The 14,310-nt window shown below is 40.9% G+C and overlaps 2 protein-coding genes across 2 annotated transcripts; both read right to left on the bottom strand.

The window, feature by feature from the left end:
- Positions 1-133: 133 nt before the first annotated feature.
- prrg4 (proline rich Gla (G-carboxyglutamic acid) 4 (transmembrane)) lies at positions 134-3,011 on the bottom strand. The gene is made up of 6 exons (XM_084476628.1): positions 2,510-3,011; positions 2,259-2,422; positions 2,132-2,159; positions 1,827-1,968; positions 1,512-1,703; positions 134-930 (listed from the first exon to the last, which is right to left on the bottom strand). The coding sequence occupies exons 1-6, from the start codon at positions 2,622-2,624 to the stop codon at positions 903-905; spliced, it is 669 nt and encodes a 222-aa protein (XP_084332754.1). The 5' UTR covers positions 2,625-3,011; the 3' UTR covers positions 134-902.
- Positions 3,012-5,252: 2,241 nt separating this feature from the next.
- On the bottom strand, positions 5,253-9,696 carry eif3m (eukaryotic translation initiation factor 3, subunit M). Its single transcript, XM_084476624.1, has 11 exons — positions 9,576-9,696; positions 9,068-9,203; positions 8,794-8,932; positions 8,562-8,685; positions 8,259-8,353; positions 8,069-8,152; positions 7,502-7,601; positions 6,923-7,004; positions 5,981-6,124; positions 5,698-5,758; positions 5,253-5,503 (listed from the first exon to the last, which is right to left on the bottom strand). Exons 1-11 carry the CDS (start codon positions 9,615-9,617, stop codon positions 5,380-5,382), a joined length of 1,131 nt encoding a protein of 376 aa, XP_084332750.1. The 5' UTR covers positions 9,618-9,696; the 3' UTR covers positions 5,253-5,379.
- Positions 9,697-14,310: the final 4,614 nt, after the last annotated feature.

Genomic DNA, 14,310 nt, shown 5'->3' with positions numbered 1-14,310 from the left:
AACAAATCTAGCTTTCTCTGGGGATGTGATGCAGTTAACCTTGGTTTCCCAAGTTGCAGAGATCACATTTTAAACAGGAAAATCTTAAATAATGTACTATGTTCCATCTTTGCACTAGATATATATCAAAATAAAAATTTCTCACTTTTATTAGGCAAAAGATCCAACGACATTTGAAAACCATCAGAACTAACATCAGACATTTTCTCACAGCAAAGTAATGGGTATGATTTAAAAATGACATTGTTATAAATTACAGCAATACTATCCCCCAAAACAGCAGCATCCAATTATTCAAAGCATGTCGTTTTTTGTGCTTTGGCCTACACATGTTTTTTGTTTGCAGTGGAATTAATGTTACCTAATGGTAAAATATGCCCAAGAACAGCTTCATATATAACCCACACCAAGAAATCCTTTTGACAATTAGATAAAAAAATAGAAAACATTACCGTAACCATAGCATCTCAATTTAAAAAGGTATATTAAGGAATGTAATTACATTCATACAATGCTTTTCCTTCTCTGGAGTTCACCCACAAGCTTACATCCATCCCTTCATTTAATGTAATACGTGTATTGTAATACAGAACAATCATAATCATTATTGCAGTTCAGTTCTACATTTCTCAGCCTTCAGGTCTACTTCACTTAATTTCTTATATTTATATAACTACTTATATTTGTATAACTAAACTACATGAACAGTGCTTGAACAGACCAGTGTAATAAGAAGCAAATAAAATGATTCACAAAACATCCTAAATTAATCAAAACCACAACTGGCCTTGTTGACGATGTCTGATAAAAGGTAGTTCTGTGTCAGGGGCACATATAAATATGAATGAAAACTGTAAAGTTGTGCTTAATGTTGTCAGGTGAAGTATTTTGCCTCCAAAACATTATCGACGAATACTCCCAGGTCTTGAGCTGACAGGATACAAAAGAAAAGATTATCATTGACAGAATACAGTCTGTGGCAACTTTGTGGATCATGTGTTAACTTAACATAGTATTTGATTAAAGGCGCTGTAATCGAGTGATAGAATAAGTGTTACAGCTTAATATTCCAATTGCCATCAGTGATAGTGTTGGCTAGATGGATAGTGAGTGTGTGGTCAGTTACATGGGTCTCCTAGTACCTTTGATCTGCAGTAAATATATTTTATTTTAATGGCATCCCATTCCTTTTTTTTAAAAATCAAATCAGGAGAGAGAACTCCCCAAAGAGGCTTTCCTCGCGGCGCCTTGACAGACAGGCAGCAGAAATTCAGTACCATTTCAGGTACCAATTCCAGTGCTCTTACACAACCAAAAAGGCCAAGCAAGGAAAAAAGGTCTGGAGAAAAAAAGGAAAAGAAAGCTGCCAGGAAAAAGAGCTAGGACTCATGCAAGAGGTGGGGAGATAGGAGGGGAGGGCTAACTTAAAAAACGGTCAGGAAGCTAGCCAAAAAGGCCACATCGCTTACAGCGCCTTTAAGAATAAACAACAAGCAGGCAAATACAAGTACCCAGGATAAGGAGGTGGTGGAGCATCGTGAGGGCCGGCCTTTGCTATGGCCTGCTCATAGGTGGGCAGGTCCGGGAGGGGGAGGCCCTCTATGGGTGGATTGTCTAATGGTGGCATGGGCTGTAGGGAGACCTCCTCCAGCCTCCGCAGGATCACAGATGCGTTACTGCGCCGGCGACGCACCCTGACTGAGCTAATAACAGAAAGTGTTTTGATTTTTATTGCACACCAACAGGTGTAGTCATCCCCCTTTAAAAGTGAATGGCTTATTGAGGCATCAGATTTTGAGCTAAGAATCTAAATAGTACTGAGGTACCTGGTATGGGAGAGGCCTTCTTTACATCTGCCATGACAAAAGTACCAGGAGAGAAGGCCTATGACAACCAGAGACACCCCAGCAGATATCAACCCCACCAGGAGAGATGTAACATCTAGCCGTCCTGGCCGTGTTGCTTCATCTGGACAGCCACACACAGAAATTGTAAAATTAACAGCATGGTAACTATTTGAATTCTTCATACAGTATACAGGCATAAACATGATACCATTGTCAAAAGTATCTGACTCCAAGGGAAGAAAGAAGTAAATTATCAAAAATACTCATCAGCACTTGTATCTTACCTTCTTTATACTTTCTCCAAAAAGCAGCCTACAAAATAAAGTACTATAATCAGTTACATGGGCTTTGATTAAAAGCTTCTGCTGCTATTTGAATCATGTTGAACTCAGTGCACGTTAATCACTTAACTGTATCCATGTCATTCTCGAAGACCTCCCGTGCCTCCTCGTAGTTACACACTTCTTCATAACACTCTCTTTCCAAATTTCCCGGAGTGAAGATCTCAAAGTCAAACCTGTTGAACAGTAGATGGCGTCCCAAGAATCTATTTGCCTGCTCCTCTTCTACGAAAACTATTTAAATAAACCAGAGAAAAACGGTGTCACTCACAATGTAGGCAAATTAGGATCAAATTGTCATCCAATAAGAAAATAAGTTACCTTCCTTCAACTTGTCCTCTGGTCCTCCATCAATTGGTATTACATTTCTAGTACAAGCAAAGTCTCCAAAGGCCAGTATTGTAAAAAGTGTACATAGAAAGAGAAGAGCGGCCATTGCCAAAAAGGTATCCACCTGTACTGGCCAGGCGAGGGGATTAATCTGATAATTATTATCTAGTAGACTCCCCTACTTTATACTTTTTCAATATATAAGGAAAAATGGCAGCGTTGAAAGAATATCTGTTTCCCACTGAGTCGAAGCCCGTGTCGTATTGTTATTTTTCACAACTCCGAGTGATCTTCAGTGGTCTCCTGACTTCGACGCTTATTGAATCAGAAAATGTATCTACATTCAGCGATCGAACAAAACAGCTGTGTTATTGGAAAAAACCCTCATATTTAAAAGTGTATTGCTGTACATTTTCTGTACTTCAGCTATACAGTGCTAAAGAAGCAAACCCTTACTACTTACTGATCCTTCGCACTACAACTTTCTGTTTACTCCAAATTACTGTGACGTCACCTGCTCAAAAACTACCTGTGCAGACCAAACCAATCGAGCTTCGAGGTATCACTTGGCTGTTTATAATTTTGTATGACAAGCAAATGGACACTAGGTGGCACTTGACACCATCGAAACTAAAACAGCTGAGTTGACGTGAAAGGGGTGAGGTGGGGTGGTTTAAAATGTTTCCTATGTCCATAAACTTACATGAATAATATCCTTTTCATCGAAGGGACATTTTTATTTTTGCCATTATTTATATAATCAAACGGTAAAAGGACATTGTCTCTTATAAGTTACAATTTAAGAACATCCACTGTTATAATATGAATTTAGCCTGGGCTATACTCTGAATAGAGTAAACAGACAATATTATACATTCCTGAAGTTTGGTCACTGTTAATAGTTAGACCAACCATCCATTTTACATCCACACTTAATTTCATAACCCAACAGGATCAATGCAACATCAATTGAAAGTAAAAAAATAGCTGAAAAAGCTGGATGGCTATGTTGAAACACTTATCTGTTTTAAGTTTGGGGCCAGTGTTTATGGAAAGGAGGGATATGATGCATTCAAGCATCAGTAGACTACTCTATGGAGTTCATTAATAGCCACTGAGGTCCCTCTCTTGTCTCAGTGGCTGAGTATCTGGATATTGTCAGTCTCAGATTTAACATGAAGAATGTTGGTGGAAAGAAGCAGGGTAAAGTGAATGTACAATACTACACCGAGTACACTGCAAGATATGTTGTGTCAAATTATCTTTGCAGCAGTAAAAAGCCCCAACTACTAAGATTGGATATTCATTTGTGAACATAATCAGTCAATGTGGGATCATCTGAGCTGTTTGTGCGAAAGTGGTCATTTGGAAATCTAGCCTCACCCCTGGAATGTTGCACATTTTATTTTACACCTCAGAACAACTTGGAACTAGTTGTATCCGACTTCGATAAGGAGGAGATAAAACCAGACACATCTGGCAGATCTCACATCAAGCCTGCTGCTGCTGTGACCCAAAAAGGAAGACCCCCCCCCCCCACACAAAAAAAAAGGTTGGAAAGAAGAATAGACAATCAAACACATTGAGGCCATTCTCAATGCGAGGCTTTGTGTTTGCCGTGGCGGTTTTCTCCTTCGGGTGCTCCACCACCTGGTGGGTGCTGGTGATGAGGTGGTGCTCCGGTGAACGTGTTGTGTGATTTATTCCTCCTGATAAGATGCTGCTCCCTCGTGGACCTACTGCACAAGAGTGAGCATTGAGATTCTGCAGACTCGGGGGGGGGGGGGGGGGGTGAGTAATGACATCACCAAACAAATCGGCTGGCTGGAGATGGCCTAGTGGAGTTGTTGAATGTGGGGGGGCTGGGGGGGGGAAGCCTTTTTTCCGTGCTGGTTAATTGGGACTCCCACAAAAAGGAAATGGCAGAAATGTGAAGGTATAGCTTCATGGCCTATTGGTACTCCTGAATAAAGTGAAACTAATCCTTTTAGCAATATTCCCTCACATATTTTTTGGTCTTTTTTATTGTATGCGTCTGCTGAAACGATGCTTGAGTGCTATGTCGGTCCGTGCTGATTTACTTCCAGGCCCAGCGAGGCCTTCCCAGACTCCTCTTGCACTTAATGCTGTTCATATATATCACCAGATATCCCTCTGGACAGGCGCCAGGTTTAAGGGAGACTTTAAGGGAACACTTCACTTCCAGGTTAAAACAAAGTTTAGAATATTAACCACGGCCAGTCATGAAAAGGAGGTCACAAGATCGAGTCATGGTGATTCACAGGAAGAGAAGCTCAACCACAACCCACTCTGCTGTGTCCACATTCAAGAGACACTGAATAAGCCTTGGATGATGATGCGAATGGTAAGTTAAATTACAACTTCAGTTCACAGGGGAGTCATCATAAGGGTGTATCTCTGGTGATGCCACAACATTGGCCACCTCTTTCTCACCCTAGTCTCACCTTATCCAGTGCCACTCAACTCACACTTTCCAGAAGTATCGCCAACAGTACTTCATAAAGATAATTCCAGATTTGAGAAAAAGTTATACTTCTACTCCAGTTCTAGTTTTACAAATATATATTTTTAATATTAATTCAGAAAATCCAGACACGTATAGAATAATTTCATTACTAATGCAACCTAAATAACTAATGTAAAAACATAACTATTTTATAACTATACACAACCATCTTCAAGAATAAAATGATTGAAATGCAACAAAAGGGGATCTCCATTATTTTTTATTTTTTGGTCAATATAAAACAAATGGTGATCAGATTCGCCCGAGAGTTCAGGAATAAATGGGAATAGCAGGCCGAGATGGTAACCTGGGCAGTTGAGTGAAGGGATGAGAATCAAGCGGAGGGTGATAGAGTCTGCAGGCTGGTCTTTACGGTGGCTAGGTTAGCCTTCCAGGAGGTCAGGTTGTCGTGAAGCTGCTGCCATTGCTGCTTGCCAAAGGTACGATGAGTGCTGTGGCTGATGAGGTGGAAATCAGAGAGGGAATACAGATGAAAATAACTCTGAATGAACAACAAAGCAGCCACTGAGAACCATGTCACACGTTTATGAGGAAATATAGTACACAGGTGCATTTTTGGAAAGAACTACAGTTGCTTTGAATCTTGAGCCAAAATATCAAACTAAACAACCAATCTTGGACTTCGGTTTACCTCACGACAACTTTTCGCTGGGTCTGATCAATTTTGCAGTACACCATCTTGGTCCGGACAGCTGCAGAGTCGAAAGCAAATGGACGGAGAAGCGCTTGGTTAAAGAATTTAGGCAAACAGACAAGCCAACGATTAAGCATCAACCGAAAAGTATACAATATATAGTGAAGAAGGCCAGGAAGAATGACCAACTAAGAATTTTTCTTTTTCTTGACATAGTCTGTGCTCTACGGTTGCATAGCACCACAAAATAAAAATGAGTATGAGTAGCGTTTGCCAATACCGTCGATAACGAAGGCCTCGACATCCTCAGCGTCCGTCTGGAGCTCCTGCTGCAGGGTGTCGAAGGAGATCTCCTTGAATTCCACCGCCATGCCCATGAACGTCAGCAGACGCATCTTGGCCATGTTCTGCTCGTGGGACAGGCCTGTGAAGCAACACACAAGGATCATTAACCACAACACAGACACGCTCAATTACACTTTACTCTGGGAGTTTCCCCTGTGTTAATTGGATCTCCATTCAGGAGCACGCAGTCAGGGAATCTACTCATTAATATAAACACTACCTCACGTCGTCTGTTTTTAGTGGGCACCCTACACACTAGTAATTACCCCTCAGCTTACAGCGTTGGGACACCAAGACTGCTGCTGACACACGCATTCCTACTCTGTAAACAGTGCATGATGGATCTCATGGTCTCAGGGTGGGGTTATTATCATGTGGACCTATGTAATATCATTATGTTGTGCCATTGGTCAAAAATAAATGTAGTCAAAAGTATTCAGGTGTAATAGTTTGAGTCATGGAACATGTTTCCTGAAGAAAAAATAAAATAATAATGCTTCCAACTAATCTTAAAAAAAAAAGCATCAAGCAGCAGTTAATAAACCATCTCAATCACTCCTAGTATAAACGTTCCCAGTTACACATACATTTCGGACTGCTCAAAACACAATATGTAGAATTCCTACACTAATCAGATTTAAAAAGCAGTATCTGCCAGGCATGCAGACAAAAAAACATTTAGTGGAAATGCACCTGTTCACAAATGTTACATTTGTCCTGTGTTATTGACAAAAAGAATACAGAACTAGCAACTATACAAATGGTCATGCAATCCATTACTTCAAAGTAGCCTCAATCTGTCATTAAAGACTCATAAAAGGCGCAGGCTTTGAATGTGGAATTCATGCATCTGTTATCTTATGTCAAGGCTACTCACCAAGGGAGTCAATGAAGTCTTTGTTGCTCTGATAAAACTTAACGTATGCCGCAAGCTTTGCACTCACAAAGATGGTTAAAAGCTAGGAAAGAGGATGGGAAGAGATTTCACAAAAATGTATGACAAATGACTCACCATTCAACTAATTAATTTCGAAAGAGGGATACATTCTGAATTATAGTTTGACTTAAATTAATAATTGGATGTATAAATAGGGTAAGCAGCCCAACTTTTTTTTTGTAGGAGTAAACTAATCATTTTGAATACAAGACCTGAAAACAATACAATCTAAAAACAGAAACAGAAGAAAATACAGAATAATACAAAATACAATAAAATACATTTATCATACTTTTTCCGTTTTACAGCTACAAAAGTTACTACTTTAAGCACATTATTTTATCCAATTTATAAACTCCACAGAATGGGTAATACAAAACCCCCCAAAAAATTGTTGGTTTGTGATTATAACAAATAACCGTATACATAACTGACCATGCCCATGACGAATAAGAAAAAAAACCTAGCAAATACCAGCAATATTTATTGCAGAACTAGTACTACCGTGTTGGTACTCACATCGTGGATAAGCTCGCCCTCCAGAAAGCGGACTGGTTTCAGGGCCAGCAGATGGTCAAACAGGAAAGTGTTGGGGTCTTTCAGAGCACGGACAATACATCTAAAAAGGATAGTCATAGAGAGAAGAAGTAGATGTGCGTTTATGACCATGTAATTCATAGGACTCTCAATTAGGCCTGGGCGATATGGCTGAAAGACATTTCACGATATATGGAATCGATCATATTGATCGATATCGATAATTTTAATGACCTAAAAAGACTAGGATTTACCATGTTGGATTAAATACTTCTGTTTAACACTTAATATGACCTTCCACTGTTCTTCATTGATAAATAACCCAGTGTCAATACAACAATGAAAAACACTCTGTAAATAAGTATGGAACCGTGTTTGTGTAACAAACCCAGCTGCTAGATTCGGTGGTCCAGTCTCTTATTGATATATATTGAACATGTTTTATATTGATATTGATCAAAAGTCTATCATGATACAATAATTTATTGTTTTATTGCCAATACCTACTCTCAATGAGTATTGAGAAAAAAAGCAATGCTCTCCTCCTACCTGTGGGCATCAACGCGAGCTTGTGAAGCATTGTCTTCTGTGTAACTTCCCAGCAACTCCACCATCACCTTGGCTGCCGCCTCACTGTCACACAACACAAACCAGACCAGTCATGAAAACCTGTGCCAATCACTGGCTCCTGTTGACCACATGCACACACAGGGCCAGGCAGACATGATTCGACACTTACCCTTTTTTACAGTCCACCAATGCCTCATACACCAGCCTGAGGAGTGTGTGCTTCTTCTCTGTGTTGAGGTTCCAGTCAATGATCCACTTACGAACCTGAACACGCACACACATCACCAAAACATTTCATGTCATCTTCCATTCATAGGACCTTTGAAATCGGTTCAATCCAGCTCCATTGCAATTGAGAAAAACTGAAACTAGACTCAAATACCTTTCTAGTAAAGAGAAAATGTCTTTGAATAGACAAAGTTAGGTTGCCCTGTAGCCATAGCACTCTGTTGGCATGGTAACAGATTCTTACCTGGTCCAGGTCAGTTGGGATGAAGGCAATGGCATTACAAGTTGCCGCCACCTTGATGAGACCACAGAAGACAGAGTACCTCACTGGGGTAGTCTCATCCATGCCATGGAACAAGTTACTTAGCCTGAGAAACAATGACAAAAATATGATTATTATGGAAGGTACTTCTGTTTAACAGAATTTTACCAAATATGTCATAGTGTAGTAGTAGTAACATGGTTATGGGACTCACAGCTGCATCCTGAGGGAGGGTCTCTCTCCTTCGCGAAATTTCACCAGCTTCTCACAGAGACTCTCAATGAGTGCCTCCTGCTTCTCTGTCTCGAGGATCAACAATAGCGACACAATACTATTCATCACACTCTCCACCTCTGCAGAGATAGAGAACAAATTCTTTTTGGATAAGTACACATGGAGGTCTAAATATATATACTTACATTTAGGATTGTGTAATAAGCCACACTTTAATTAAGTGATGTTTAATTTAAATGTCTGTGCCACAACACCTTTGTCGTCATCCTTGAGGCAGACGTCACACGCCTCGATGATCTGGGCCAGATCCACATGGAGTCCGCCTTCAGTGGAGTTCTCCTCAGAGATCTCGGCTCCTTTGGACTTCAAGTAGGCTCTGAGTTCCGAGGCCTGTCAACAAGACGTGCGGAATTATTGTATACACCAGAGTAGGGAACACATAAAAACAGGCAACGATCTTATTATTCCATTTTTGTTTATAAGGCAGCAGGTCTACATGGTGAACGGGTTGGTAATAGAGGACATGATGCAGAGATGAGCGATGGTGTGCCATGTCGGACTTTCACTGGTGTATTAAGCTGCTATACCACAATAGACAAGAGTAGCATCTGGTAGCTAGCTACACTGCTTGCTGTGGTACATTCTTGCTAGCAGCACAACATGCTAAGCTAACTATTATGCTAATTATTGTTTAGGCCTATATAACGTGTCTGAGAGTTTAGGCAGACATTGAACTATGTTTGCAATGCACAAATGCCGTACCTGGTCTTCCTCGGTGATGTCAATAAATGCTGGGACGCTCATCGTGGATGATTTTGCGATCTTAGCTTAAATCCACGCTCTCACCACTGCTTACCCAGGGTAAAGGAAAGATTGCCGGCGTAGTATTTGGACTTCCGGGTGAATCTCTTAAAGTGACAGAACTGTTTTAAGCAACTGCTTGTGGGCATTAGTGTGGTACTTGATGAAAATCAAGCAACAGAAAAAACCTATCTTGCTTCTTCCCCACCGTTTCTTGTTACTTAAAACGAGCCATATGTCATGTTGTTGACTAATTTGACCAACCAAATAGCTTGGATATGTTTTCCTATGGCCAGTTTGGTCTGAAAACTGCTGTAACATCTCTTTTTCTTTGATAGGATCAGTTGACCTCCTTAATTGTACAAGTTCCAAAATTGCTCAACCATAATGGCTCGATCATTGACTTTCTCTTATCTAGGTATCAATCTTCTTCTGACGGGCTTGACGAGAGTTACAGGGGTGAAGGTGTCATTCAGGAAAGCTTATCAGATGGAATTACAATGGATTTACGTGGACCACCATGGCAGACTCCAGAAAGCTCACCAACTGGAACAATACAAGCATCAGAGGGGAACACACTTCTACAACAACACTCCCACTCACTAGATAGATGCCGATATGGGGGCTTCCTCGACCCATCTATCAAGTAGAGATTCTGTGTATAGTGACTGTGGCAGGCCACAGGGTGATTGAGGTGGGTAAGGTTAAGAGTGTAAGTGGACCTCTGGTTCACCCTGAAACCCTCCACTCAGGTTACCAACAACAGTTAAAGTGTCAAGCAGGCTGTCCTCCATTGTGGAGTTTGGGCTCCTCCATCAGTGGTGCATTGTGCCATGAAGGTGGTAGTCTACAGCCGTCTGGGGGGGGGGGGGGGGACAATGCCCTTTATTTGTGTTTACTGAATAAAGCAAGACATAAAAGCTGATTAACACGATTAACACAACTCAATACTTCAAATTCACAAATCAATTAATTTTGGGGTGAATTCCAACAGCATTTTAATTGACAGTTTATTATAGAACAATGTTGGCAGTTGTTAATGTCTGACCAGCTGACCATGAAACACAAATGAATCACTCAAATTATTATGCTGTCATTGCAACCCTTATGCCCATGATTCAATAGATACGTTTTCCGTGACCGCAAGCACAAACTGACTAGCATGATACTGGGTTGGTATATTGGCATCATCATAATAAAGTGCCAAAATTGCGCAAAGCAGTTGCCACTGCATGGGGAGCATTTAGCGTGTTGTATCGTTTTCAGCACGACAAAGCCCATAGAAGAGTGTTGTGGATGAAAATGGTTGGAGCAGCATTTTACCATAACATTCACCGAATGTGTCATACTGTTCGGAAGGCAAATGCCTGGTACAAGAAGATTTCTCTTTCTCTTTCTCTCTCCCTCCCCCCCCGCTCTTTCTTTATCTCTCTCTCTCTCTCTCTCTCTCTCTCACTGCCCTGGTAAGCTGTCACTGCAAGGAATTTATGTCTACTTCTCCATATGTCTGCTTGTGCAATGTTGAGGTTTAGCTGACTAACAACTGGTGTCAAGTGCCTGGTAAGTTTCAAGTCCAAAACATCGTTTTTGGGGTGCACTTTGATGCTTCCAGTTGCACGTGAACCAAAGTTTCGTCCGAGATTAAAGTTGGTGTGATACAATATTCACAATTCAAAAGATCACGTACTGTAGCTTCACACAGAGATAAGGCGTACACTTACAATGACACTGTACCTGGCACAAGTGTAATGTATTTGGCTACTAGTCTGTTTTCTATCATTTTAAAGAACTGCCTTTCCCTGACACTGTAGTCTCCCCATTAGCCACATGAATGTGTTGGCGGCAGAGTGTGTTTATAGTAAGCCTCTGATAGGATGTAACTGGGTAGTGTATGTGTCCAGATTTCAGGGGAAGAGCGCTGACCATTCTACTATTAGGCATAAAGTCAAACTTGTGAGTTCTTGTAGAAAGGATTCCAAGATTCCATGTAGAAAATGGAAGGTATGTGTAGGATTTTATCCAACTAATTGGATTTCAATGTATAATTCTAACATATACCATTTCATCTAACAAATCGTAAGTAATTCAGGCAAAATAATGTAGCAAACAGGGCAATAATTGTATTTACATATATGTATGTATACTTCTGGAGATTGTTTGTACAGGTGCAATTATAATTACCGTTAGTCACGTGTGTGCTAAGCGCATATTAATGCAATTTTTTGCTGAAAATCATTACTGTGAGGTCTTCTTTAGCTGCTGGAAAATTGCTTGCTTAGCATGCTGAAAGATGAATGGCTATACGTTGAGTGTCAGCTATGAGTTAAGTGTGTTAGCTAATCCCAGGTGTTTCTTTCTTTCAGGTCAGCAAGCCAAGTTTCTTTTCTTTTGTATCTTTCGTTTTGCAAATGGTTAGTATCCATGTAAATCAATCTCACGGTTATCCTCCAACATGGCTGCCTGCCTCTCACCCACTAATTGTCTGGTTCCCACAGTTCCTCTCACCTTCGCAACCTCTGAGAAATCCCCCTCGTTTGGCTCATCCGTCAGCCAGTGACCTTGTCGGGATGCATCACTTGAGTAACTTCCCTAGGTGGAGTCAATGGCTAAACAATTTTACATGCTGACCCAACTCCTGATGTTTGCTTTTGTTTGCTTTGTGTTCCCTTCGGGTGAAACATGTAATGAGACGTGTTCACATTCAACATGGACACACACATTGTTTTGGTACATTTTCCACAACATCGATGCTTAAATGTACACCCAGATGACAGCATAAGTGCGTTGACCTCCATCGCATGTATTCATCTTCGTAGTAGGACTGCATTGTCATACTGTAAGCAAGCTTAGTATTGTCAACTGTAAACCGCTGGTCCGTCATCACTGCACTACACTATTTTCTGCTGTTATGCACACAAAAAAGGGAACACAGAGATAGACTCCCACAAAGCTACAGTCCAATATCCTCCCCTCTTCATACAATAAATCAAACATTGCTTATTTGAACTTCGTGTTTGTTTGCAGGCCCTGTTTAATTAACGCCCCTCCAACCCCCTCCAAGAAAACGGTTCACTGGGTGGCGAAAGCACATTTGGTAAGACTTGAAAAGAAGCTGTGGTATGTAAAACCCCGCCGTTATCTATCCATATCACTTAATGAGCACAGCACACCGTCTTCATATCACGCCGTCAGAGCGCCGCCATCCATCACGGAGGGGTTCACAGTAGTGCTGGTGAGCTATCTGAGGTCATTAATTCCACTATCTGGAATGTGTGCACTTTGTTGCTGCTCCTAATGGGAAGAGAAGAAGAGAAAAGGCTCCATTTTTTTTCTTTTTCTCCAGGAATCTGGATATTTCAGTCTGGATTGGTTGACTTGTGGCTTTATACATGACGGATGGGCCTCTCGTCGTTTGCGTTATCCACGTTGAGCTGACGTGGAGAGAGCCAAAGGAATTGTAAACAGTGCAGTCATATCAAGGACAAAAGTATCCAGAGTACAATTTTTTTTTTTTATAAAAGGTGAACACTTTAAATAAAGGATCTAACGTTGCAGATAGACTGCAAGAGATTTGAAAATGTGCGTTAGCCTGGATAGCAGTAGAAAATACAGATAAGATTGCTTTATACAGCTTCCCTATTGATGATGATTTATACAGTGAACACAGATACACTATTGTGATGCAATCATTTCTGTCCAATCCAACTTGTAACAGTAAACCTCATGTTTAACTTCAAGATAAAGTTGCATAATTCTTCTAAGGAAAAGTTATGCTGGTCGGTGTTAAAAGTGTTTATTTATATTGGAAGTTTCAAAACCCTGGAAACACTATCAGTAAAACTATCTTGGGAAACATCAGGTGTTTTCTACATCAACCCTACAATAAATAAAAAACGTCTTTGTGATTAAGTCTTGCACGTTTTAAACACAAAAAATAAGCAGAAATGTTACCATTAAACTAAGACTCAATCTTGGTTTTTCCTTGCAATCTGTCGCCATGGTTTCACTTTTACAATGTACACTGCTGTGGCCTGGCGTTTCCCATAGATAGTTACAACGTCGCCAGAGTCATCCGGTTTAACAAAGACGCACGATGACCTTCAAGGTTGCGGCAAAACGCAACAACCGCTCACAATATCGAGGATGTTGACTGACTTACTTATCCACAGCTGCCTGGGTGTGACAGGCCAGGAAAAGGCTGAGGTTTACTGTAAAGCGTCTGATAAAACGTGGCCTCATTCATGACTAACCAGCCACCTGCTGGGATGAACTAGAGGCTGTGGGATGGAGCATCGCAGACATGATCATACCACTTCTGTTTTTTTCATGATGTTTTTACGAAAATGACACATGCATTCATTGGAATTTCGACCACAAGTGAAAAAAAACAACCCCAAGGGCAGACACGCACACACAGACACAAACCCAAACACACACATACGCATAAGAGTTATAGAGGATAACATCAGGGTTGGTAGAGGGTGTGGATTGATAGAGGATCATGCATGGGAAGATAAATGTAAGGATTGATAGAGGGGAGATGTGTAATAGGGCAACATAAAGGAGTGGATGTGTATGAAACATTGTTGGACACTGCATAGACAATAAACCAGTCTGATGTCTTACACACACACACACACACACACACACGCATGCACGCATGCACGCATGCACACACACACACACACACACACAC

Source organism: Micromesistius poutassou (genome assembly GCF_964030765.1).
Source record: "Micromesistius poutassou genome assembly, chromosome: 12".
In the NCBI taxonomy this organism is placed as follows: Eukaryota; Metazoa; Chordata; class Actinopteri; order Gadiformes; family Gadidae; genus Micromesistius; species Micromesistius poutassou.
This window is presented reverse-complemented; position numbering and strand designations above follow the sequence as displayed.

Excerpts from the sequence above, each read along its gene's own strand:
- prrg4 (XM_084476628.1), bottom strand. The coding sequence starts at position 2,624 with ATGGCCGCTCTTCTCTTTCTATGTACACTTTTTACAATACTGGCCTTT. Across the intron at positions 2,160-2,258 it reads TCGAGAATGACATGGATACA|GCTGCTTTTTGGAGAAAGTA; the intron begins GTTAAGTGATTA and ends TTTATTTTGTAG. Across the intron at positions 1,969-2,131 it reads TTGGAGAAAGTATAAAGAAG|ATGAAGCAACACGGCCAGGA; the intron begins GTAAGATACAAG and ends GTGGCTGTCCAG.
- eif3m (XM_084476624.1), bottom strand. The coding sequence starts at position 9,617 with ATGAGCGTCCCAGCATTTATTGACATCACCGAGGAAGACCAG. Across the intron at positions 8,686-8,793 it reads CCCTCCCTCAGGATGCAGCT|GCTAAGTAACTTGTTCCATG; the intron begins GTGAGTCCCATA and ends ATTGTTTCTCAG. Across the intron at positions 8,153-8,258 it reads TTGGTGGACTGTAAAAAAGG|TGAGGCGGCAGCCAAGGTGA; the intron begins GTAAGTGTCGAA and ends GTTGTGTGACAG.